Source organism: Hypanus sabinus, unplaced genomic scaffold, assembly GCF_030144855.1.
Source record: "Hypanus sabinus isolate sHypSab1 unplaced genomic scaffold, sHypSab1.hap1 scaffold_264, whole genome shotgun sequence".
NCBI classification, from domain to species: Eukaryota; Metazoa; Chordata; class Chondrichthyes; order Myliobatiformes; family Dasyatidae; genus Hypanus; species Hypanus sabinus.
This window is the reverse complement of record NW_026780770.1, coordinates 79,986-107,253: the sequence shown is the minus strand read 5'-3', so window position 1 is coordinate 107,253 and position 27,268 is coordinate 79,986. Positions and strand designations below refer to the sequence as shown.

The 27,268-nt window shown below is 44.5% G+C and overlaps 2 protein-coding genes across 6 annotated transcripts in view; one reads left to right on the top strand and one right to left on the bottom strand.

Annotated features, from left to right (window-relative positions):
- LOC132388098 (NACHT, LRR and PYD domains-containing protein 3-like) overlaps positions 1-27,268 on the bottom strand; it is a 218,859-nt gene that overhangs the window by 154,891 nt on the left and 36,700 nt on the right. The gene's annotated exons all lie outside the window — the stretch shown is intronic.
- On the top strand, positions 1,649-27,239 carry LOC132388093 (zinc finger protein 850-like). 2 transcript variants are annotated; one of them, XR_009510140.1, is made up of 4 exons: positions 1,649-1,706; positions 7,555-14,356; positions 19,076-19,244; positions 22,179-22,558. XR_009510140.1 is itself a non-coding variant. In XM_059960446.1 (3 exons), the coding sequence occupies exons 2-3, from the start codon at positions 8,002-8,004 to the stop codon at positions 23,259-23,261; spliced, it is 2,376 nt and encodes a 791-aa protein (XP_059816429.1). In that variant the 5' UTR covers positions 1,649-1,706; positions 7,555-8,001; the 3' UTR covers positions 23,262-27,239. The 2 variants fall into 2 exon arrangements, 1 of the variants encoding a protein (XP_059816429.1); XM_059960446.1 differs by lacking the exon at positions 19,076-19,244 and having other exon boundaries at positions 7,555-9,655; positions 22,540-27,239.

Sequence of the window (27,268 nt, the reverse complement as noted above, 5' to 3'; positions counted from 1 at the left end):
ATCCCAGCTGCTGCAACACCAGCAACTTCACATCAGGGAGGAAGTTCAAATCAGCTCCGTGTTAAATGTTTAACCATCATGGCGACTGAAGGCAGCTGCAGGTTCATAAGGGACTGTTACTGTCAGATTCTGCAGTTCTTGCGGCTGCTCATCGCACCCAGGACTGAACCCTGGTCACTGAGCATTGGAGGAGTCGGTTCTGCTGATGTTAGCCTTAAACTATTGTGGATCTGTGAAAGATAAATCAATTCTGTATCAAATCCCATGTCGCAGGTACTTAATGTCACTGCCAAACTCACAATTTACACTAGAGCGTCCACTTGATCCATCTGGTCCCTGCCTAGGTTTCTGTTCCATATCAGTATTTTCAAATTTACCTCTCACTCTCGCTGTTGCAAGGTGTCACCACTCTGTGGGAGAAGTGATTTCCCTTGGATTTCTTAGAATCAGAGAAATCTGCAGCAAATTACAGGCCCTTCGGCCCACAATGTTGTTCCGACTGTGTACCCTACTCTAGAAAATGCCTAGAATTACCCTACCACAGAACCCTCTATTTTCCTAAGCTCCATGTACCTGTCTGAGATTATCTTAAAAGACTCTATTGTACCTGTCTATACCACCGTCGCTGGCAGTGCAGTCCACACACCCACCACTATCTGTATAAAAATATATATCTCTGACACCTCCCTTGAACTACTTCCAAGCACCTTAAACTATGCCCCCCCACGTGTTCGCCATCTCGGCCCTGGGGAAAAATCCTCTGACTTTTCACACGATCAATGCCTCTCATCATCTTACACACCTGCATGAATTTCCTGCATGATTTCCCCCAGGCTAATTAACAGGATGAGCTCGCTGAGTATTTGACCTTCCCCAGGGCTCTGGACTAAGGTGGTTAAATTCCTTTTTTCCTTGCTCTTTTCAAATTTTGTGTCATTTTCACCAATTTCAAAGGACTGTGCCTCAGACAGCTGGGTTGTTGCAACGCGCCTCTAAACCCTGACAGCGGACTGGCGAGTGAATCTTCGGTGGAGCAGAGTCAGAAAACAAAGAGTTACCAGCACCAATCAGGGCTTTGGGGCTCTGGAAAGAGATGGGGTCTGGAGGTTCCGAGCAGGAGGAGGAAGAGGAACCAGACCAGCGGGATGTGGCTATGAAGGAAAGATGAGAAACATTTGGAAACTGGTTAATCGAAAAACAAAATGGTTAATTTCTACAAAACATTGCAGATTATCAGCAGATCAGGCAGCAAATGTGGAGAGGAATAAATGGGCAGCATTTAAGCCGATCCCCTTCAGCATGTCTAGACTGTGTACTCCTCTGCTTAGTTGCTGCCTGAACCTCAGAGCCTCTTCAGCATTTTGTGTGTAATCATCTTTGTATTTCCAGCAAATGCAGAATCTCTTTTGTTTCAGATCTGTTTCAGAACACGAAATGCCTGTTGATATTGAGTGTATCGTTTATGGGAGCCGCTTTCTGCGTTAAGAAAGCTGCTGAGTTTTCTACACAGAATAAAAAACTGAGATATGGACGTGGAACCGGTCCCTGCAGAATCTTTTAATGGCACCATACTTACCCATAAATCACCACGTTTAAAATTTCGCTGTCGTTTGAAGCACCGATCAAATGCGCAGGCGTCAGGATCGCAGCCTTCTCCGATAAATACGCATGCGCGCAGTATACAAAATGTCGGGAGGATCGGAAAGGTAAGGGTTTTTCTGACTCTAATTGGGTGACAATTGCTGTGAGAACCGGAGGCTGTCGCCCGCAAACTCAGCACAGGCCAGATTTTTTCTCCTCTCTCAGCCCCACGATCCGTACACGGGCCCCGGGGAGCTTCCGGCTAATCAGGGAACGGGAGCAGATAGATCTCTCAGACGGAGCTGAGCTCCAGATATCTGAATGCAAGGATTAGGAACTCGGAAAAAGAGAACAAAATCTTTCTATCAGCTGTTGAGAAAATCAATTTTGTTCTATCTCCAACCGCAGCAAGTGAAAATCTGCAGAAGCTGGAACTCTTTTAATGCTGGAACAGCATTAGTACTCTTTTCCATAGATTCAGCCCGGCCTGCTGAGTTCCTCCAGCATTTTGTGTGTGTTGCTTGTTCTACCTCCTCTTGTTCTGGACTTTTCTACACGTGAGGACATGTTTTGACCCGTTCTGTCTTGGTACATAATGATATCAAACACCTTTATCCTGGGCAACAAGTAGCCTTCAAATCACAAATATGCCAGACTCTAGTGAGTCAAACTGCTGCCCTTCCCTTCATATTCATTGGCATTGCCATAACCGAGTTCATCACCGTCCGTCACTTGAGGGAGGGTTCAGCGGAAATATTTATGTAAAATACAGAAACTGGTTGTACCTGTTTGCATTTTGGTGATGCAAAATTTGCTGGAGAATTTGCAAGTGGGAAGAAGGGGAGTGATATTTGGAAGTCTGACTTTTTAAAGCATCATTTAGCAAGAAAATTGCACACAGTGACATACAAAAGTCTGGGCACCCCTGCTCAAAATTTCTGTTCCTGAGAACAGCTAAGCGAGTAAAACAATGACCTGATTTCCAAAAGGCATAAAGTTAAAGATGACACATTGTTTAATATTTTAAGCAAGATTACTGTTTTGCATCCATCATTTACAGTTTCAAAATAATAAAAAAGGAAAAGGGCCTGAGTTTGGACACCCTCCATAGTCAGTGCTTAGTAACAACCCTGTTGGCAAGAATCACAGCTTCTAAATGCTTTCTGTCGCCAGCCAAGAGTCTTTCAATTCTTGTTTGGGGATTTTTGCCCATTCTTCCTTGCAAAAGGCTTCTAGTTCTGTGAGATTCTTGGGCCGTCTTGCCTGCACTGCTCTTTTGAGGTCTATCCACAGATTTTCGATGATGTTTAGGTCAGGGGCCTGTGAGGGCCATGGCAAAACCTCCTGAGGTAGTCCATTGTGGATTTTGAGGTGTGTTTAGGATCATTATCCTGTTGTAGAAGCCATCCTCTTTTCATCTTCAGCTTTTTTACAGACGGTGTGATGTTTGCTTCCAGAATATGCTGGTATTTAATTGAATTCAATTTCCCTATACCAGTGAAATATTACCATGCAACTGGCTGTAACACAAGCCCAAAGCATGATCAATCCACCCCCTTGCTTAACAGTTGAAGAGGTATTCTGTTCATGAAATTCTGCACCCTTTTTTTCTCCAAACATACCATTGCTCATCGTGGCCAATAAGTTCTTTTGTAACTTCATCAGTCCACAGGATTTGTTTCCAAAATGCATAAGGCTTGTTTAGATGTTCCTTTGCAAACTTCTGATGCTGAGTTTTGTGGTGAGGATGCAGGAAATTTTTCTTCGGATGACTCTTCCATGAAGGTCATATTTGTGCAGGTATCGCTGCACAGTAGAACAGTGCACCACCACTTCAGAGTCTGCTAAATATTCCTGAAGGTCTTTTGCAGTCAAACGGGTGTTTTGATTTTCCTTTCTAGCAATCCTACGAGCAGTTTTCTCGGAAGGACTTCTTGGTCTTCTGACCTCAAAATGACCTCCACCATTCCTGTTACCTGACATTTCTTAAGTACATTACGAACTAAGGAAATGGCTAACTGAAAACTCTTTGCTGTCTTCTCTTGCTTTGTGGGCATTATGTATTTTAATTTTCAGAGTGCTAGGCAGGGACTTAGCGGAGCCCATGGCTGCTGATTGTTGGGCCAAGGTTTGTGGAGTCGGTATTTATAAGGCTTTGAAATTTGTAACACCTGGCTTTTCCACAATAACGGGTGGGACACTTTAGAAACTGTTGTAGGAGGAATTATCTGGCAGAGCTAAGTCAAAGATGTGATAGGGATTCGATAGTTAGGGGAACATAACTAGAAGAGGATTAACGTCCTAGTGGTAAGGCTTGCAAGTGCTAGTGGGAGAGTCAAACTAAAGTTGCAGGCAGAGAGGGAGCCAGAATGACAGAACAAATAATGGAGGGGGTTAATTGAATTGAATTGGCTTTATTACTTATATCCTTCATATACATGAGGAGAAGAAACATTTACATTACGTCTCTGACTAAATGTGCAATGTGCAATTTATAGTCATAATAAATAGTGTGTACAACAGGCAGTCAACATAACATAGAGATACAGGATGAATCAGGATGAATTAGTCAGTCTGATGGCTTAGTGGAAGAAGCTGCCCCAGAGCTTGCTGGTCCTGGCTTTGGGATGTCTGCACTACTCTCTGCAGAGTCCTGCGATTGAGGGAAGTACAGTCCCCATACCAGGCAGTGACACAGCCAGTTACAATACTCTCAATTGTAGCCCTGTAGAAAGTTCTTAGGATTTAGGTCCCTATTTCAAACTTTTCAATGCTCTGAAGTGAAAGAGCACTGTTGTGTATTTGTCACCAGACAACCAGTGTGTATGGAACATATATTATTATATTGTAGCCATTACAGGAACTTGGCTCCAGCCAACAGTCTGAGGAATTTAGAGCGACAAATTTTTCTCTAGTGATCGCAGACTATGCCAAGAAACAAAGCTTGATATGTTAAGTGATTTTAGTTTTCCATATATTGACTGAGACTCCTATACCGTAAAAGGGTTAGTTGGGGTAGAGTTTGTCAAATGTGCCCATAATCGGAATGTAGAATTCCCAATGTAGAAATGTGCAATAGGCTGTTAGGAAATGATCTAGGGCTGGTGACACAGAATAGTGCTCATAATGCCATGAGATTCCAAGTAATTATGGAAAAAGAGAGGTCTGGACCACGGGTTGAGATTCTAAATTGGAGAAAGGTCAATTTTGATGGCATCAGAAAGGATCTGACAAGTGTGGATTGGGACAGGCTGTTTTCTGGCAAATGTGCACTTGGTGAGTGGGAGTTCTTCAGAAGTGAAATTTTGCAGGTGTAGAGTTTGTACGTGCCTGCAAAACTAAAAGTAGAAAGGTAACTGGTGCAGGGAACCTTGGTTTTCAAGAAATATTGAGGCCCCGGATATTTTGTTCCTCTAAATACTTTAGACAGTTGGGTGCTACCAAGACTCAGTAATGACTGCAATATCGTAATTCCACACCGTGAGCTCATCCGACAATTTTTTCAGTTGTCTTCTCTTGGTTTTTAAAAGCTTCCCAATAGTTTCTGCTCTTTTGTTTGCCATCTCTTTGGCTTTTATGTTGGCTTTGGCTTCTCATTTCAGCCACGGTTGTGTCCTCCTGCCTTTCCAATGCTTCCACTTCTTTGGGATGTGTCTATCACTCAGCTCCCGAGTTGCTCCCAGAAACTCCAGCCATTGATGCTCCATCGTCATTCCTACCAGATTCCCCTTCCAGTCAGGTTTGGCCTGCTTCTCTGTCACAGAAACGTGGAGAAGGTCAGAACAGAAACATGCCCACTCTGGACGATCAGAATGGTAATCTGTACGGGAGACAAAATAGATGGGGGAGGTTTTAAATAGCAGTTTTGCATCCGTATTGACTCAGGAGATGGACACAGAGTCGATAGAGGTGAGGCAAAGCAGCATCAACTTCAGAGACCCTGGACAGATTACAGAGGTGGAGGTATTTGCTGTCTCAAGGCAAATTAGTGTGGATAAATTCCCAGGGCTTGAAATGTAGATCCCTGGCACCCTGTGGAAGGCAAGTGCAGGAATTGTTGGGATCCAAGCACAGATATTTAAATCATCCTTAGTGACAGGTGAGGTACTGGAGGATTGGAGGACAGACAATGTTGTTCCACTGTTCAAGAAAAGCTCTAAAATTAAGCTAGGAAGTGATATGTTGGTGAATTTCACAGCAGTAGTGAGAAAGTCATTGGGACATATGTGTAGGAACCGGATATATAAGTATTTGGATAGATGTGGACTGATTAAGGATAGACAGCATGGCTTTGTGCATGATAGGTCATGTCTAACCAATCTAATGGAGCTACTCGAGGAAGATATCAGGAAAGTGGATGAAGACAAGGCAAGTGGATGTTGTCTACATGGACTTTAGCAAGGCACTTGACAAAGTCTCATATGGGAGTTTGGTCAAGAAGGTTCAGTCACTCAGCATTCAAGATGAGACAGTAAATTGAATGAGACACTGTCTTTGGGAGAAGCCAGAGTGTGGTAGCAGATGGTTGCCTCTCTGACTGGAGGCCTGTGACTAGTGGTTGCAAAAAGGATCAGTGCTGGATCTGTTGTTGTTTTTCATCTATATCAGTAATCTGGATAGCAAATTTGTGGATGACAACAAGACTGGTGGTGTAGTGGACAGTGAGGAGGACTATCAGGGCTTTCAGTGTGATCTGGACCAGGTGGGAAAATGGTTTGAGAAATGGAAAATGGAATTTAATGCAGACCAGTGTGAGTTGTGGCACTTTGGTCTGACCTACCAAGGGAGGTCTTTCACAGTGACTGATCGGGCACAGGGGAGTGTTATAGCAGAAAGGGACCTCTTGAAGAAGAAAGTCCTTAATTCACTGAAAGTGGTATCATAGTTAGATAGAGACGGAAGGGAAGATTTTAGCCCAATGGCCTTCATGAACAAAAATACTGACAACAAAAGATGGATGTTATGTTGACTTGCAGAAGACATTGCTGAAGCCTAATTTGGAGTACTGAGTGCAGTTTTGTTCACAACCTACAGGAAAGATGTAAGGACTTTGAAAGAGTTCAGAGAAAATTCACAAGGATGTTGCCATGTCTGGAGGACTTGTGTTATAAGGAAAGATTGAACAGGTCAGGACTTTATTCCTTGGAATGTAGCAGATTGAGGAGAGATTTGATTGTGATAGAGGGGCATAGATAGTGTAAATGCAAGCTGGCTTTTACCACTGAGATGGGGTGGGATTACAACCAGAGGCCCTGGGTTCAGGATGAAAGGTGAAATGTTAAGGGTAACATGAGGGGAAACTTCTTCATACGGTCAGTCTTCCGGGTGTGGAATGAGCAGACAGCGCAAGAAGTGCATGCAAGCTCAATTTCAACATTTCAGAGGTTCATGTAGGTACCTGGATGGTAGGGGTATGGGAGTGGGCAGATTAAATAGTTCAGCACAAACCAGATGGCCCAAAGGGCCTGTTTCTGTGTTGTAATTTTCTACAAGAATCTGAAATATTACAAAAATTCACTCTGTCTTTTTAACAGCTGTGGAGACCAACCATTCACCTCAACAGGAATTTTTTATATAGCGTTAAAACTGTGGCACTTAAAGTTAATAATACATAAAAAAAAATCCCAGATGCACATCAAGAAAGACTATTTGTGTGAGACTGTTTCAGTTACTGTGGGGCCAGGCACCCATGCAGCTTACCAGGAACAGAGAATAATACCAATGGAGAGAGTCCAACTCAGCCAAGGTACAAATTGGAGATGGCAGAAATGCCCCATTCTTATAGAAACAGGAACAGCATTAGGGAATTGATGGTCATTCCAGACTGTGCCCAGTCAGGAGATGATTTATCTGTCCAACCTGGGTTTAACCTCACTGTATCAGTGTGATTCCAGATCAAACCTTAGCAACTCAAGTAATCACATCTGAAATGTTGTCCTAAACCCATTGATGGATTTTGTAAATCTTTTACAGGTTAAAAATGAGAAGGAATTTATCTCCAGGAAGCTCAAACATGGCACACCAGTTTTGTTGTCTCTGTCCAGATATTTAAGAAGTGGGGTGAGGGATTCAATCGACCATCCTTCCTGCTCAGACTGTGGGGAGGGATTCACTCGATCATCCTTCCTGCTCAGACTGTGGGGAGGGATTCACTCCGTCATCTGACCAACTGGCACGCCCGTCATTTTACACAGGAGAGAGGCCGTTCACCTGCTCAGACAGTGGGAATGTATTCACTCGGTCATCACAATTGAAGGTACATCAGCACATTCACACTGGGCAAGGCCATTCACCTGTACTGTGTGTGAGAAAGGATTCAGTCAGTCTTCCCACCTGTGGACACACCAGTCAGATCACTCTGGGCAAAGGCTGGTGATCTGCTGAATATCTGGGAAAGGATTCACTCAGTCATCTGACCTAATGGCACACCAGCGTGTTCACACTGGGCTGAGGCCGTTCACCTGCTCACAATGTGGGAAGGGATTCACTCAGTCATCCCACCTGCACAGTCACAAACGAGTTCACACTGGGGAGAAGCCATTCACCTGCTCAGTCTGTGGGAAGGGATTCACTCAGTCATCCACACTACAGAGTCATCAGCGAGTTCACACTGGAGAGAGGCCATTCACCTGCTCAGAGTGTGGGAAGGGATTCACTCGGTCATCCCAACTACTGGCACACCAGCAAGTTCACACTGGGGAGTGGCCTTTCACCTGCTCAGAATGTGGGAAAGGATTCACTAAGTCATCCAGCTTACTGGTACATCAGCGAGTTCACACAGGGGAGAAGCCATTCAGCTGCTCAGTGTGTGGGAAGAGATTCATTCAGTCATCTTACCTGCAGAGTCATCAGCGAGTTCACACAGGGGAGAAGCCGTTCAGCTGCTCAGTGTGTGGGAAGAGATTCACTCAGTCATCCCACCTACAGAGTCACCAGCGAGTTCACACCGGGGAGAGGCCGTTCACCTGCTCAGACTGTGGTAAGAGATTCACTCAGTCTTCCACCCTACAGAGTCATCAACGAGTTCACACTGGGGAGAGGCCGTTCACTTGCTCAGAATGTGGGAAGAGAGTCACTGATTCATCTGCCCTACAGAAGCATCAGCGAGTTCATACTGGGGAGAAGCCGTTCACCTGCTCAGAATGTGGGAAGAGATTCACTGATTCATCCACCCTACAGAAGCATCAGCGAGTTCATACTGGGGAGAAGCCGTTCACCTGCTCAGAATGTGGGAAGAGATTCACTCAATTATCCAATCTACAGAGACATCATCGAGTTCACACTGGGGAGAAGCCGTTCACCTGCTCAGTCTGTGGGAAGAGATTCACTGATCCATCCACACTACTGAGTCATCAGCGAGTTCACACTGGGGAGAAGCCATTCACCTGCTCAGAATGTGGGAAGGGATTCACTCGGTCATCCTACCTACAGAGTCATCAACAAGTTCACACTGGAGAGAAGCCGTTCACCTGCACAGAATGTGGGAAGAAATTCACTTGGTCATCCACACTACAGAGTCACCAGCGATTTCACACCGGGGAGAAGTCGTTCATCTGCTCAGACTGTGGGAAGGGATTCACTGACTCTTCCACCCTACAGAGACATCAGCGAGTTCACACTGGGGAGAAGCCATTCACCTGCTCAGAATGTGGGAAGGGATTCACTCAGTCATCCCACCTACTGGAACACAAGTTAGTTCACACTGGGGAGAAGCCGTTCACCTGCGCAGAATGTGGGAAGAGATTCGCTCACTCATCCAACCTACATAGTCATCAGCGAGTTCACACTGGGGAGAAGCCGTTCACCTGCTCAGAATGTGGGAAGAGATTCACACACTCTTCCACCCTTCAGAGACATCAGCGAGTTCACACTGGGGAGAAGCCGTTCACTTGCTCAGAATGTGGGAAGGCATTCACTCAGTCATCCCACCTACTGGCGCACCAGTCAGTTCACACTGGGGAGAGGCTGTTCACCTGCTCAGACTGTGGGAAGGGATTCACTCAGTCATCCAACCTACAGAGACATCAGCAAGTTCACACTGGGGAGAAGCCGTTCACCTGCTCAGTCTGTGGGAAGAGATTCACTCAGTTATCCCAACTACTGGAACACAAGTCAGTTCATAGTGGGGAGTGGCCATTGTTATGAATCCCTAGGTTTCGTTTGATATGGACTGTCATTTTAAGAGAGATTTAGAAGGTGAATCAGTCTGACTTGCAGCTTGTTTACATCACTCGCAGCTTGTTTTGTTTTAACCGAGGACACAGACACTCAGATTCAGATGGAGACGGATGAAAAATGGAAGGATTGAAACCAGGGAACTAGTGGCCAAAGGTCACTGTTTAGAACTTTCCTGTGCCCACAAGGGTGGGTTAATTATCCATTCACTGTACATCGAATGTGTGGTTGTCACCTTGTTTGATCCATAGACGTGTATCTGATTTGAGGTATCCTGTGAAGTCCACTTATGTGTTAACCCTTGCCTGGGTGTGACGTGGTCATTCATTTGAAGATGATACCCCTCATGACAAGTCACTTTCGGTGATAATTTGTATGTAGATTTGTAAAGATGACTGATAAAATCTACAGCAACTGGTCTCTCATTTTACCACTGTGGAACCTGTAGAACAGACAGACAGACAGACAGACGTACTTTATTGATCCTGAGGGAAATTGAGTTTCATTTCAGCCGCACCAACCAAGAATAGTGTAGAAATATAGCAATATAAAACCATCAATAATTAAATAATAATAAGTTAATCTTTGCAAGTGGAAATAATTCCAGGACCAGCCTATTGGCTCAGGATGTCTGGCACTACGAGGGAAGGTTAGAAAAGTTTGATGGCCACAGGCAGGAATGACTTCCTGTGACGCTCAGTGTTACATCTCGGTGGAATGAGTCTCCGGCTGAATGTACTCCTGTGCCTAACCAGTATATTATGGAGCGGATTGGAGTCATTGTCTAAGATGGCATGCAACTTGGACATCATTCTCTTTTACGACACCACCGTCAGAGAGTGCAGTTCAACCCCCGCAACATCACTGGCATTACGAATGAGTTTGTTGATTCTGTTGGTGTCTGCTACCCTCAACCTTCTTCCCCAGCACACAACAGCAAACATGATAACACTGGTCACCACAGCCTCGTAGAACATACTCACCATCGTCTGGTAGATGTCAAAGGACCTCAGTCACCTCAGGAAATAGAGTCGGCTCTGACCCTTCTTGTAAACAGCCTGTGTGTTCTTTGAGCAGTCCTGTTTATTGTCAATTCGTATCCCCAGGTATTTGTAATCTTCCACCATGTCCACACTGACCCCTTGGGTGGAAACAGGGGTCACCAGTGCCTTAACCCTCCTCAGGTCCACCACCAGCTCCTTAGTCTTTTTCACAGTAAGCTGCAGATGATAAACGTGGGCTATAAACGTGCAAGAGCAGTGTGTGGTTCAGTGCTTTGCTCAAAAACACTCACACTGCCTCGGCTGAGGCTCGAAAACATGACCTTCAGATCACTAGTTCAACACCGTAACCAGCTGGCCACGCACCACACATTATGACCTAGTGAAGCAGGCTGTGCTCAAAACTTATGAGTTGGTTCCAGAAGCATAAAGGCAAAAGTTTAGAAATTTGAAGAAACCTGTGAAACAGACTTATATGGAATTTGCTTATGAGTAATTTGTGTGTATTGCCCGCTGGTGCACATATAAAAAATATAAATAATGATTTTAACAGCTTGAACGAGTTGGTTTTAACTGAAGAATCCAAAAAGTGTGTCCCTGATGACATAAAGATGTATTTAGATGGAAATGATGCTGCCACTATGCAGGAGTCTGCTAGATTAGCAGATCAGTTTGCTTTAACTCATAAGGTTATGGTTACCCTGAATAAGAGTTTCGAAAAGAGTAGCAGGGATAACCAGGGTAAACCAGAAATTAATGCTGGGATTTGTCACAGTTGTCAAGTTTTGGCTAAACCTCATCAGGTCACCCCAGTGGCCCCACTCCGACCTATACCTGCATTCTGTGAACCCTTTTCTAAAGATATAGAGAATTATGTTGGCCCATTGCCAAAGCCTAAAGCTGGCCATCAGTATCTGCTAACTATTATGTGTACTGCGTCCAGATTCCCAGAGGCAATGCCTCTCAGAAATATTAAAGCTAAAACTGTGGCGAAGGCTCTTACTGAGTTTTTTTTTACTTTATTCGATTTGCCTCAAGAAATCCAGTCTGATCAAGGAAGTAATTTTACATCTGGGTTATTCCAGCAGGTAGTTTATGTACTGGGAGCAAAACAAATTACATCGTCTACATACCATCCAGAATCACAAGGGGCTTTAGAAAGATTTCACTATACCCCCAAAACAATGATTAAGACATACTGTGTTGAAAATGGAAACAACTAGGATGAAGGAATACATTTGCTTTTGTTCGCAGTAAGAGAGTCGGTTCAGGAATCATTGGGCTTTACTCCATTTGAACTCGTATTTGGACGCAGAGTGAGGTGACCTTTGACCTTGTAAAAGGAGCGGTGGATTGGTAGGGATTTACATGTTAACTTGTTAGACTATGTTTTAAATTTCAAAAATAAACTACACCAATTCTGTGGTCTAGCGAGACAAAACTTAAAGATTTCTCAAAACAAAATGAAGTGTTGGTTTGATAAGCAGGGTTGTGAAAGAAAATACCAGGTGTGAGATAAGGTGCTTGCCTTATGTTGACGAATCCACTTCAGGTGAAATTCAATAGACCGTATGAAATAGTCTCTCAATTTAATGATGTGAATTATGTTATTACAACACACAACCTACGTAAACTAACACACCTGGCACACATAAATATGATAAAGCCTTGTTTTGACAATCAGGCACCATCTGTGTGTGTTGTTGTCAAAACATATGAATCTGGCAACCCTGAGCTTGAAACAATTGACTCGTCTGAGACTTTTTACAAGCCAAACGTGGTCCCAGTTCGGCTAATGAACTCCGTTGTTCCAGAAAACATTGATAACAAGTCGGCTCATCTGCAGCCAAAGCAACAACAACAGCTGAAGGAATTAATTCTGAAGTTTAAAGATTTCTTTCCCGATGTTCGCAAGCAAACCACGGTCTCATTACATGATGCAGATATTGGTCAAGCCAAACCGATTAAACAACACCCATATCGCATGAACGTAGAGAATGTAAATTGGCTGAGCAATTGTTGTAAGCGTGGAAACAGATTCAGTAGGTCTCAGGGGCACAGATTATGGGAAGGTAAATGAAGTAACAAAAACAGATGCCTATCCTGTCGCTAGGATAGATGATTGCATCGATAAAGTTGGAATAGCTAATTTCTTACAAAGATTGATCTGTTGACAGGGTATTGGTGTGTTCTATTGACGGACAGACATAGAGAAATTTCTGCCTTTGCGACACCATCTCGGTTGTATGAATACAATGTTTTGCCTTTTGGAAAGAAAAATGCTCCAGGAACATCCCAGAGAATGATTAATTTTGAAATTCGAGGGTTAGAACACACAGATGCCTATATTGATGACTTAGTCACAGGGAGTGACACTTGGGAAGAGCATATCTCTGATTGGTAAGAAGGCTCAGAAGGTTTCTGGGAATGGATGGATATTATCGTAAGTTCTGTAAGAACTTTGCTGCTCTCGCTCTTCCTCTGACTAATCTCCTGAAGATGGGTGAAAAGTTTGTTTGGACTGAACCTTGTCAGGAGGCATTTGATCGATTGAAAGATATTATTTGAGATTAGGCCGATCAATGTAGTATTCTCAGCAAATTTAATTAGCAGATTGGAGCTGTGGGTGGCAACACAAGTCATGGGTGCACAGAGAGTAAAGGAGAGGGCCAAAGTGACAACCCTGTGGGGTATGTGTGCTGAGGGTCAGAGAGACAGAGGAGATGGAGCCCACTCTTACCACCTGCTGGTGATCTGACAGGAAGTCCGGGATCCAGCTACACAAGGCAGGGTGAAGGCCGAGGTCTCTGAGCTCCTTGTCGATACTTCATGCCTTTGTATGGCTTCTGCTCTGCCCATGACTGCAAGAAACTGCAGAGAACTTTGGAGAGCAGAGAACATCAGAGAAACAAGCCTCCACTCCATGGACTCTCCCTACACTTCCCCTCCCTCGGAAAAGCAGGCCATGTACACAAAGAACCTCATAACCCGGACATTCTTGCTGCAAACCCGCTCCCACATTGGCTGAGAGATACAAAAGCCTTAAAGTGCGTAACACCAGGCTGAAGAACGGCTTCCTGTCTGCAGTTATAAGCCAAATGAATGATAAAATGGACTCGGCCTCACAATGTAACTCGACGTGACCCTGCACCATATGTCTATCTGCACCGCACTTTCTCTGCAGCCATAATACTTTTTTACAGTTATTTTTTTGTTGTCTATGAGCTCAATGTACTGTTGTAATGTATCGATCTGTGTGGATGTTACATCAGGCAAGATTTTCACTGTAGCTCAGTACGTGATGATAATAAACAAATACACCACTTTAATTGTGTGGAAATATTAGACAGACTGAGCTTCTGCTCCGGAACCACAGAAGGAAACTGACCAGTTGTCATTTCTGTGGAAAGCAAATATATGGAAAATGCTTCAATCTCACATTACGATCTGCGGTAACTGGGATCAGGTGACTGGCGGTGGGTCTCCCATATCAATATCAGAATCAAGTTTAATAGCACCAGCATATGCCATGAAATTCGTTGTCTCTGCGGTAGCAGTAGAACCTAATTAACAAAGGATCTTAACAATTGTGACTTAAAGTAAGTATATATATATATATATATAGTACAAAAATATTAAAAAAATGTAATAAGCTATTCTAATTGTGTAAATGTAATAATCTAATTTAATTGTGTGGAGCTATTTGATCCGGATCTCACTGCGTTCTCTGAAAGGGACAAAGGTGAAGCTACACGTACACGTCGAGCAGTGACCCGCAAATACTGCAGATCTGCAGAAAAACGTGAACAGGAAACGGGATCAGGTGACGGGTGGAGGGTCTCCCTCCTGAACTGGTGACTCTGCTCCTCGGCCCTAACATGCTGCCCGACCCATCCGCCGCATTCCCCACATTATTCCATATTTACACCAGATACATGTCTACTTTTCCACACCATATCTACCGCGATCCCTTTCCCTCCACCCCCAGGTCACAGAGTCACGGGCTCGATTCCCATCCCCTTTTTCAGAGACTGGGATCACTGGTTCAACCGGTAATGATGTTCTGCATTTCAATGTGTTCACTTCTCAGTCCTCGATTCTCTAAATGACATTTAGAGTTACCACATTTGATCTTTCTTCAGGTTATGACCCCACCTCTCCAGGGATCAGTCAAGTGAATCTTCATTGCACTCTCTATAACAAATACTCTCTAACCTCATTGTTTATGGAATTAATTTCCATCTTCTGCAGCTCCGTGTTGCCCCAACCATTGAGCTCCCACCCCTGTCACTATTTTCACCTTCCACCTCCCCCCTCACCTGAATCCACCTCTCACTCCCCAGCTCATGCCCCATCCCTACCCCTCACCTCTTTTCTCTGACTATTTCCCCTCCACTCTCAGTCCAGAGGGAGGGTCTCGGCCCGAAATGTTTACGGTCCATCTCCCTCCACAGATGCTGTCCGACCCACTGAGTTCCTCCGGCAGTTTGCTCTTTGGTCTGTATAACCCGTGTTAATATGGGGAGCGGGATTTTACACCATATTGCAGGGTTAGGGTTAATGGATTTTTCGGTGAGACGACAACATTAATCAGGGGTTTCATCACTGAATCCAGTGTTGTGGGACGTAAAGTCCCCTGTTATGTGTACGGCTGTGCCGTGTTGTTGGTGGAGTGGGCAGCGTGGTGTTTGTCTCGATTCGGGTCACAACACCAGAATTGCCAGCGGGATCCACACACAGTGTATTAGTCAACAGAAAACCTCTCGTCCCTGCAGTCTTTGTCTCCTGGTAAACTCAACACCCTGACAGTGTGGACCATAGATACCCCTTCCTCTCAGAGTCAGGGAATCACTCAGACAGCTGATCGCTGAGAGGAATTATATTTATTGGTCATTAAAGTTCGCCCAGATTCGTTTGGACGGATTTGATGTGGAGTTCGGGGTGTCACAGTGACAGGCCCGGACGGCCGAACTCTCTCCGTTGTCCAAACATCCTTCCAGGTGAGGCGACACTTCACCTGTGAATTTTCCGGGGTCGCCCGTTGTGTCCGCTGCTCCCGATGCGGCCGCCCCCACACTGGTGACACCGGCTCCTCCGCAGTTGTGCGGGGTAGGGGTGTTTTTTTTAACGGGTGTCGATATTTTTCTTCCCTTTTGTGCGGGGGGGAGGGGTGGGTTTTGGGGGTTGATGATCGGGATGCCGTCCTTTCTGATGCGGGGGGTGGGGAGGGAGTTTCAGTTTTTTCTCTCTCTGAACGACTTTCACGATTTCTTTGTTTCATGGTTCTCTGGAGAAGGAAAAAAAACTCAGCGTTATTTATGAATTCCTGCTTTGATAATAAATTAATCTTTGAACCATCCACTCCGAGCGGGACTTCCCGGTGTCCAGACATTTCAATTCCGATTCCCATTCCCGTTCCGACGTGTCATCCCATCCCTTGCCAAGATGAGGCTACCCTCACGGTGCGGGATCAGCAACTTGTATTCCGTCTGGGTGCCCCCACCCACCCTGATGGCATGAATATCGATTTCCCCTTCCGGTGAACAAATTTACCTCATACCCCTCCGTCCCACTCCCTCTCATCCCCTCTGTCTTTGTACGTCCTCTCACCTGCTTATCACTTCACTCTGGGTCCACTGCTCCATCCCTTTCTCAATATATTGAAGTGTACCTGTGAGTGTCGATACTCAAAATATCCTCACACGTCTGGTGTTACATGGTTCGACCTTCATACATCCAGTTTAGTGTTTAAATATATAAAAAGTTAAAGAAGCTTGAATCTTTACATAAATTATTATCGCAACTAAACGAATAGAAAATATTGTATTTCGGAAGTGACAAATGTTAATGGGAGGAGAGCAACCATTTGGGAGGTTTGGAAATGCATTTCATCTCGTTCATTGTCTCACTAAGTTACTCTTTTTTCCTATCAACACAAAGAGAAAAAAAGCCTCTTTTCAATCAACTACAGTTGGTGGAGCGAGGCCAAGGAGTTAATCAGCTACTAATGATATGAAATGACGTAAAGCTCTCTTGTAGCCTAGAATTTTTTTTTTCCATTTGGCTTCCAAAACAAAACTAAATTTAACCAGGTGTAGAAGAGGATTTTGGATGATTAGCTTGTATATTTTTCTTTCATTATTTTCGACTGTTAAACATGGGTTTCGATGTTCATTCCGTGCTTAATATAGCTCCTTCCTGGAATCCAATGGTATCCATTGGAAAGAGCGGAAAAATGCTTGCATTTGTTTACAGGTATTTCCCAACTTCCTTGGACAACGGGACGAGCGAGAAGGAATTTCACAAATACCTAAATAAAAAACAGTCACAGCTCCAGGATTTCACCAAAAACAATCAAATATCCTAATGTTATTAGTGGTATTTCTCCCGACCAGCCAACACCCCCGCTTCTGTAAAATTCGCTCTATTTAATATGCGGGGTTGTTAAATTCCGCGCTTGTTTATATTGACTTTTTTACAGAGGTGTCAGAGCGGCGCTGCTGTGAGCTCTGGTAGCACTGCACCCCTGAATGTATGAGATAGTACAGTGTTAAATGCAAAACCCTGAGCAGTGTCGATGGTCAGAGGGATCTTAGACTCCAAGTTCATCGCTCCCTGAAAGAGACTGCACAGATTGATCGGGTGGTTAAGAAGGCAAATGGCATGGTTGTCTTTATTAGTTGAAGCACTGAGTTCAAAAGTCATGAAGTTGTGTTGCAGCTTTGTAAAACTTGTTAGCTCACATCTGGAGTGTTTCATACAGTTCTGGTCGCCCCCATTCTCAGAAGGATGTCCGAGCTTTGGAGAGGGCGCAGAAGAGGTTTACCAGGATACTCCATGGATTAGAGGGCATGAGCTGTAACGAGAGGCTGGACAAACTTGTGTTGTTTTCTCCAGAGCGGCGCAGGCTGGGGTGAGACTGGATGGACGTTTACAAGATTACGAGAGGAATAGGTAGAGTGGACAGAGGGTATGTTTTTTCCTGGGGGTTTGAAATGTCTGACACATTTAAGGTGAGAGGAGATGTGAGGGGCAAGTTTGTTTATTTCCACTGAGTGCTAGGAAGCTGGAAACTATGCCTGGGATGTTAGACCCCACCAGTCAGGTGATCCCATTTGCCCCTCCCATTTATCCATAGATGTAACAATCTCTTTGTGCATGTTCACAATCTCCAGGTGTGTGGTCACGCATCCTCCATGTCGTGTTGGGGAAATCTGATGTTGGCCACTGAGTCCCGTTAACTTCCCCCCAACTGGCCTCGTTTCCTGAGGCTCCTCACATTTGACCTGGAGCTTTATGGCTGTTGTGTCTTCTCCCGGACTGGGGTGGGTGAGAAAGGAGAACGTCCCAGGTTGTGGGGATCTTTGATTTCACTGCCTGCTTTACCGAGAGACTGGGAAGTCTCGGGCGAGAATGTTTCCTGTGATGTGCTGATCTGGACACAAGGGCACACATGCAACCTCTGCCAAGGCTCGAACTAGCAACCTTCAGATCTCTAGATGAACGCCTTAACCACTTGGCCACGCGCCAACACATGTGATAGTAGAACACTAAAGAAAACACAATGTTTCCCTTTAAATTATCCTGGTACCAATTTGTTTCTTATTCCTGGAAATGTGTTCAGTACCGTTGTTGCTAACAAGGTGTACATAAGCAATCTCAGGAATGATCGGCTTTATGTATGAGGAGCATTTGATGGTTCTGGACCTGTGCTCAATGGAGTTCAGAGGGATGGTGGGGGTGGTGGAGGGATGTATGGTTAAGTAAACCTACTGAATGCTGAAAAGCCTGGATACAGTGGACATGGAGTGGATGTTTCCATTAGACAGCGAGTCTGTGATCTGACAGCACTGTCTCAGAGTAAAGATGCTTCTCTTTAAAACTGGGATGAGAAAAAATAAATTGGCCTTAAGGTGTCTGATCTGTGGAATTTGTTGCCACAGAGGTTGGTTGAGGCTCCAATTTGGATATATTTGTGACAGATTAATATATTCATGATTGCTGAGTAGCTTCAGGTTTACAGGAGGAAGACAGGGATATGGTGTTGGAATAAAAATCAGCCGTGGTTGAATGATGGGCAGACCAGATGTATCGAATCACCTAATTCTGTCTTATGTCTTACCATGACTGAATGATGGCTCCTTCTTATCCCATATCGTTCTGTGAGATGTGAGGGACAATAAAAGATTGTTCACTGAGATCGTTAAATCTGCCTTCAGTGTTTAAATTTCAGTGAGTTTTGTTCTTAGTAACATTAAGCAGAAAAGTTTAGTTCTCCTTTTCATTATTAATGTGCTTCATTGTCTCTCTGGTTAAAGTTAGACCTGTGGTGAGAGATTTATTGGAAGAAAAACACCAACTGGAGGCAAACCACGACTGAAGACGAGGGAACAGCAACAAGTGTACCAGCCCGAGGACTGAGAGCACCGACTGGAGAGAAACCAATCTGACTCGGAGATTCCAGTGATTCAGTCAGGAGAACGTTTGGTGAGTCTCGTTTACTCAAACACTGGTCCTTTAGATATTACATACCTGTACAAAGGAAGGTAGGTAATAGTGGGGAGTGAGACTGAATGTGCCCAGAAGAACCAGTTATGCCTCTGTCAGACCCAGTTGCAATCAGTCCCGGTCTGGTAATGTGCTTCCAGCAGCCCAGCCCTTTGAAACCACTCCCATTCCCTCACAGTGGTCACTCAGTTCAAGATCTTACATCCTCTGATGCAGCTTTTGGTCAGTTCTGAGTGGGGAGAGGGAAAGAGAGGGGAGTGTTTATACTGACTGTCTTTCAAAAACAGTAATTGTTTGAACTTGCTGCAAACTCTCTACCCATACCCAGTACTTTCTCAACTAAATTATTGACATAGATGACAAGTAGCAATGGGTGTAACCCCAGGGAACGTCACTAAGCATGGAACTCGAGTCTAAGAAACAGTCTCTCACCATCACCCTCTGATTCCTACCACCCAGCCATTCCCAGGCTCTGGGGCTCTGTAACAAACTCAATGTTAACAGGAAGATTAGTCAGTGATTAAGATGATGAGAGAATTGTGGCCTCCTGAAAGGACATGCGAGCTAAGCTGTCTGATTCATTGGACCAGATCCACCCTCGTTGACAACGTAATTTACCCCTTGCCCATCCACCCACGTCATATCACTCACAGTACCCCAACCACCCTCCGTCCCGCCAGTGGCCCCACACCCTTCTGACCATTCACCCCACACCGACACATAGACAGGCCCCCTTCACCCACGTCCACCCTCCCAGCTTGGGGAACCAGAGCAGACTGATCCTGTGATCCCGACACAGTGCAAAACTAAAACCAGGGATGTAAGACTGGAGAGCCCGGAGCCTCCAGCTATCCGGCTCGGTCCCGGCCCTTTGCCACTTGCAACCGGCCCTGGATTTACACAAACCCGAGATTAACCCCTTCCTCACCGCCACCTGAACAGGAGAAACACCCGCATCAGCTGGGGTTGAGCTGCAGTTGGTTCCGGTATGTGTTAAAGCTCCCCGCTGTCGGATATGGAGACCAGAATTGTACGCGGTAAAACCATATAACAATTACAGCATGGAAACAGGCCGTCTCGGCCCTTCTAGCCTGTGCCGAACGCTTACTCTCACCTCATTCCACTTACCTGCACTCACCCCATAACCCTCCATTCCTTTCCTGTACATATACCTATACAATTTTTTTTTAAATGACAAAATCAAACCTGTCTCTACCACTTCCACTGGAAGCTCGTTCCACACAGTTACCACTCTCTGAGTAAAGAAGTTACCCCTCGTGTTGCCCCCTAATCTTTTGCCCCTTAACTCTCAACTCATGTCCTCTTATTTGAATCTCCCCTACTCTCAATGGAAAAAACCTGTCCACGTCAACTCTGTCTATCCCCTCATAATTTTAAATACCTCTATCAAGTCCCCCCACAACCTTCTATGCTCCAAATAATGAAGACCTAACTTGTTCAACCTTTCTCTGTAACTTGGGTGCTGAAACCCAGGTAACATTCTGGTAAATCTCCTCTGTACTCTATTGACATCTTTCCTATAATTTCGTGACCAGAACTGTATACAAAACTCCAAAATCTGGCCTCGCTAATGCCTTCTACAATTTTAACATCACATCCCAACTCCAATACTCAATGCTCTGATTTATAAAGGCCAGCATACCAAAAGCTTTCTTCACCACATGGGATTCCACCTTCAGGGAAATATGCACCATTATTCCTAGATTTCCTCACACTGTCTACAAGCTTTCTCTATTTGTGAACTAACCACTTCTCTCCTAGTCTCTTCAATTTGATTCCCACCCCCCAACCATTCTAGTTTAAAGTCTCCCCAGTAGCCTTCACAGATCTCCCGCCAGGATATTAATCCCCCTAGGTTTCAAGTGTAACCCGTCATTTTTGTACAGATTACTCCTGCCCCAAAAGAGGTCCCAATGATCAAGAAACTTGAATCCCTGCCCCCTGCTCCAATCCCTCAGCCACGCATTTATCCTCCACCTCATTCCATTACTACTGTCACTGCCGCGTGGCACAGTCAGTAATCCCGAGATTACTCCAGCCCTCCCTTCTTGCTCCCTCTCTCCCTCACTCTCAATTCTCCCTCACCCCTTCCTTGTCATCACAAGGATGTTGCCAGATCTGGAGGACTTGGGTTATAAGGAGAGATTGAACAGGCCAGGACTTCATTCCTTGGAATGTGGAAGATTGAGGGGAGATTTGATGGAGGTATACTACAATTATGAGGGTTAGAGATAGGGTAAAAGCAAGCTGGCTTTTACCACTGAGATGGGGTGTGACTATAACCAGAGGCCATGGGTTAAGGGTGAAAGGTGAAACATTCAGGGGAACATGAGGGGAAACTTCTGCCGGGTGAGATTCCAAAGAGATCACCAGCTCGAAACCCAGCACGGATGGAATGCGTGCAGGGGAGCCGGCTGGATTCGAACTCGGGACCTTTCATCCTGAAGTCTGGCATTGATGCCACTATGCCACCAGCCAGGTCAGGAGATATTGACATGGCATTGAAACTGTGGCACTTTATATTAACATTACATAAAGGGAAACCCCAGCTGCACGTCAACAAAGGCTATTTACGTGAGAGGGTTTATTTACCTTGGGGCCAGACACCCTTTCAGCTCAGTGGGAAGAGGGACTAATTCAAATGGACAGAGTCAAACAGAGCCAAGTCACAGATTGGAGATGGCATAAGTGTCCCACTCTTATAGACCATCAGAGAGTTTGAGGGTCGTTCCAGATACCAGTACTGTGCCCAGTTAGAAGGTGATTTCTCTCTCCAACTTGTGTTGAGCTTCACTGTAACAGTGTGATATCGGATCACACCTTGGCAACTCAAGTGATCTCATCTCAAATGTTGTCCTTCACCCACTGATGGATTTTTAAATCTTCTCACAGGTTAAAATCGACCAGGAATTTGTCTATGGGAATTCAAACTCAACACACCAGTTGTGCTGTTTCTGTCTAGATATTTAAGGAGCAAGAGATTCAATCAGCCATCCTTCCTGCTCAGACTTTGCGGAGGGATTCACTCGGTCATCTGATCAATTGACACGTCCATCATTTTACACGGGAGAGACCATTCACCTGCTCAGACTGTGGGAATGGATTCACTCGGTAATCTCAACTGAAGCTACACACTGGGGAAGTCCATTCATCTATTCTGTGAGTGGGAAGGGGTTCAGTCGGTCTTCCCACCTGTGGACACACCAGTCAGTTCACACGGGGCAGAGGCTGGTCATCTGCTGAATTTGTGGGGAAGGATTCACTCGGTCATCTGATCTAATGGCTCACCAGCGAGTTCACACCGGGCAGCGGCTGTTCGCCTGCTCAGACTGTGGGAAGGGATTCACTTGCTCATCTAAACTGAAGGTACATCAGCGAGTTCACACTGGGGAGAGGCCATTCACCTGCTCAGACTGTGGGAAGGGATTCACTTGCTCATCCACACTAAAGGCACACCAGCGAGTACACACAGGGGTGTGGCCGTTCACCTGCTCAGAATGTGGGAAGGGATTCAGTCAGTCATCTGATCTACAAAAACACCAGCGAGTTCACACTGGGGAGAGGCCGTTCATCTGCTCAGACTGTGGGAAGGGATTCAGTCATTCATCCACCCTACACAGTCACCAACGAGTTCACACTGGGGAGAGGCCATTCACCTGTTGTGGGAAAGGATTCAGTCATTCATCCACCTTACAGAGACACCAGCGAGTTCACACTGGGGAAAAGCCATTCACCTGCTCAGAATGTGGGAGGGGATTCACTCAGTCATCTGATCTACAAAACCACCAGCGAGTTCACACTGGGGAGCGGCCATTCACCTGCTCAGTCTGTGGGAAGGGATTCACACAGTCGTCCAAACTATTGGCACACCAGTCAGTTCACACTGGGGAGCGGCCGTTCACCTGCTCAGACTGTGGGAAGGGATTCACGCTGTCATCTAATCTACTGAGACACCAGCGAGTTCACACTGGGTAGAGGCCGATCACCTGCTCAGTCTTTGGGAAGAGATTCTCTCGGCCATCTCCACCAAATGTGCATGATTGTCAAGTCAAATTTGAGTTTCAGGAAGGTATCAAGGAAGAGCAAGAATTCACTGGCAGAGAGGACGGAACCTTCTGCCTGAGGGCGGTTTCTGCCCAGAACATTTGGGCGGACCCCGCAACGTCACAGTGGCAGTCCGAGAGCAGCGTCACATCCCGCGGTAAGATGCCGAACTTTAAATAATTGTTGATACTGTTTCAGGGAAAGGAACACTGCTGTCACTGCGTTTGGTTTAACTCCGCCATCGGGATCATCGCATGCAGGCACTTCTTGAAAATGGCGCAAGGCTTAAGAAGTGCTTGCGAACCTTTGAGAGAGTTCACCCAGTTTGGAACCATAACGGTCCAGTAGAGAAACGGAGGTGCACGTCCAAAATTGTCTCCGAAGTCCGAGAGGCAGCCAGTTTTTCACCTAATCCTAATGCTGATGCTACTGCTACTGCCACTGCCTTATGACTATCCTTGACTAGACTAATGACTGACATGACTGATTATTTATGACTACTGACTAATAACTAAGAACTATGAAATGCCACACTTGTGAAAATAAAAATAAAAAATGGAAAAGAAGGAAAGTTGTTTGGTCATTGAATGGAATCCGGTTAAAACCTTCGGGTATTCAGTCCCGTTCGAGTGTGGAAGCTGCACATGTGCAAAGGGAGCAGTGAAAATACTGCTTGACAAAACTGTTTGACTCGGAAACTGGAGGACCAGGAAACAGAAATCTGTGAGCTTTGAGCTGGGACAGCAAGAGCAATAAACTGTAGTCCTGAAAAAGGAAGGAAGGAGAAAGGAGGATGCTGAAATACTAACACCAACGGCGTTGGGCTTTTCCTCTAATTTTCCCACGCCAGCCATCAGACTGAAACCGACGGCCCTTCCCAAGTTTACTGGCAGCAGACGTGATTTTCACAGGTGGAGAAAGGACTGGGAAGCACTCCAGAGGCAGGGAGAGCCGACCGGTGCAAGAGAGGTGAAAAAGATTCAACTGCTGGACAGTCTTGACCACAAAGTCAGAAGAGACCTTCGCCTCAAAACTTATAAAACTGCAGATGTCATCTTTCGTGTTCTAGAAAACCGCTATGGAAATCGAGCGTGGAAATCGGAAATGGATAGTATTGGTGCAGCATGCGAGCCAAAATGCGGGGGTTGCGGCTGCGGAAACTGCCAGCCGGGCGGCAAAGGAATGACTCTTGCTGAAGAGAGGGAACTTGTATACAAATTCATATACAAAAAAAAATCAAAGCAATAGTGATAAGGGAGAAAGAAAGGCATGAATATTGACTTCTCTAACTTCCGTTAATGCCCCTCCTCCCCTTCTTACCCCATCCCTGACATACTGAGTTGCCCATCATGCCACCTGTTCTCTATCTCCCTCTGGTGCTACCCTCCACCTTTCTTCCTCCCTAGGCCTCCTGTCCCATGATCCTTTCCCTTCTCCAGCTCTGTATCACTTTTGCCAATCACCTTTCCAGCTTTCAGCTTCACTCCACCCGCTCCGGTCCTCTCCTATCATTTCACATTTCCCCCTCCCCCACCTACTTTCAAATCTCTTAGTACCTTTCCTTTCTGTTAGTTCTGACGAAGGGTCTCGGCCAGAGCTTCTGCCTATAGATGCTGCCTGGCCTGCTGTGTTCCACCAGCATTGTGTGTGTGTTTGAATTTCCAGCATCTGCAGATTTCCTCGTGTTTGCACAATACTTCACATTATGGATCATATATACAAAAAAGTAAAATCAAAGCAATAGTGATAAGCGTGGACGCTGAAAAGGCATTTGATTCGGTTAATTGGAAATTTCTTTACAGAGTTTTACATAGATTTGGTTTCCATAACAATTATTAAAACTATACAGGCACTATATGACAACCCTACTGCTAGGATTAAAATCAATGGATATTTAATCAAATAGTCTTACCCTAGAAAGGGTCACAAGACAGGGTTGTGAATGGTCAGCACTACTCCTCGCGTTATATCTGGAACCATTAGCTCAATACATGAGACAAAATGGGGAATTACTAGTAAAGGGACAGAGCATAAATCGGCTTGTTACGTGGATGACATTTTGATCTCTTTACCTGATTGATGCAATCCTTTGAACAATATGGTCAATTATCAGGATACAAGATCAACATAGATAAAACCCAATTACTTTCATATTACTACAGCCCAGCAAGAGAAATTGAAAGTAGATAACCCCGGGCATGGCAAACAGGGTCTTTCAAATATTTGGGCATCATTATGCCAAAAGATTAGGCAACATTATCAGAATGTAATTATCAGCCTTTATATAAAAAGAACATTAAGGAATATATAGCAAGATGGAACCTGATTCCTTTCTTTAAGTTTCAGTTCAAGGAGTGAGTCTATTATAATGAATACACTGCCCAGACTGTTATAGCTCTTTCAGACCCTACCAATAGAGATTAATCAAAATCAATTCAATGAATGGAACAAGATGTTATCAAGGTATATTTGGCAAGGTAAAAGGCCTAGAGTTCATCTCAAAACTTCGCAATTAGCAAAGGAAAAAGGTGGATGTGGCCTAACTTCTCTTCGAGGTTATTATTTTGCAGCACAGTTGAGAGCTGTGATATGCTGGAGCAACCCATCGTATGACGCTCAATGGAAAAACATTGAGGAGCGGGTACTTCCCTTCCCCATACAAGCAATTTTGGCTGATAATAACTTGCAAAGGTACATAAATACTATTAATAATCCATGGGTGAAATTGACTCTTAAAATATGGAAAACTACTATAAAAGAATATAATCTCGAGGGAGATACTGCAATTCTTAAATGGTGTGCATATGACTCGGATTTTACACCAAATAAATTGGATGCTAGATTTAAGGACTGGACAGCTAATGGAATAACAGTTCTTTGCAACATAATGAAAGAAGGAACACTGTTCAGCTTTGAAATGCTGAAAGAGAAACATTTAGAAAAACAAGATTTTTATCAGTATATATAGATGCGACAGTATGTTAATAGGATGCTTAAAATTGTAACCAAGGCAAGTACGTGCATGTTAGAGCTGTTTAGAAAAGCATATAATTCAGATAGCGGTAGTAGAATTATTTCAAGCATGAATAAGGATTTGTCAAATCTTAAAATACATTTGACTTCATACATTAAAACAAAATGGGGGAAGGAAGGAGGGATAATTATATGTGAGGAAGAATGGACAACAATATGGAGGTATCAATGGAAGTGTACCAGTTCACAGAAATGGAGGGAGTTCGGACGGAAAAACTTGATAAGATATTTTATTACACCCTCTTAGGTATCCCATTATGATAGTAACCTCGCGGTTTGCTGGGGAAACTGTGGAAATCGAAATGCAAATCATTATTATATTTTTTGTGACTGCCCTGTTATCAAAGACTATTGGAGGGGGATACACAATGCCCGACATGACATCTTTAAATGTGAAATACCTTTGGGGAGTAAGACCATATATTTTGGATATATACCTCAAGAATGGTTGCAAAAATATAAATATTTAATGAATATATGGTTGGCGGCTGGTAAAAAGACTGTTACTAGGAAATGGTTATCACAGGAGAGCCCAAGGTTAAATGCATGGATGGAAATTACAATGGACATTTACAAAATGGAGAAGATAATCATAATCTGGAACAATTTGCTTCATACTGGGAAAAATGGTTTAACTACATAATGCCTCATAGGCCCGATTTTATTCTCACAAATCATTTAATATGTTGTTAAAAAAAAATCACTCCCTACTTGTACATAGTTTCTTTTCGTTTCGTTTTGCTTGTTTTTTTTTCTTTCACTCTTTTCTATAAGTGTATACCTCAGATATATTCAATGCTGAGATTTGTGACATATATGATTATATGATATATATCTACAATGTCTGAAATACAACTTCTGGAAATGTTTCTTTGACGATGAACTTCAATAAAAAACAACAAGAA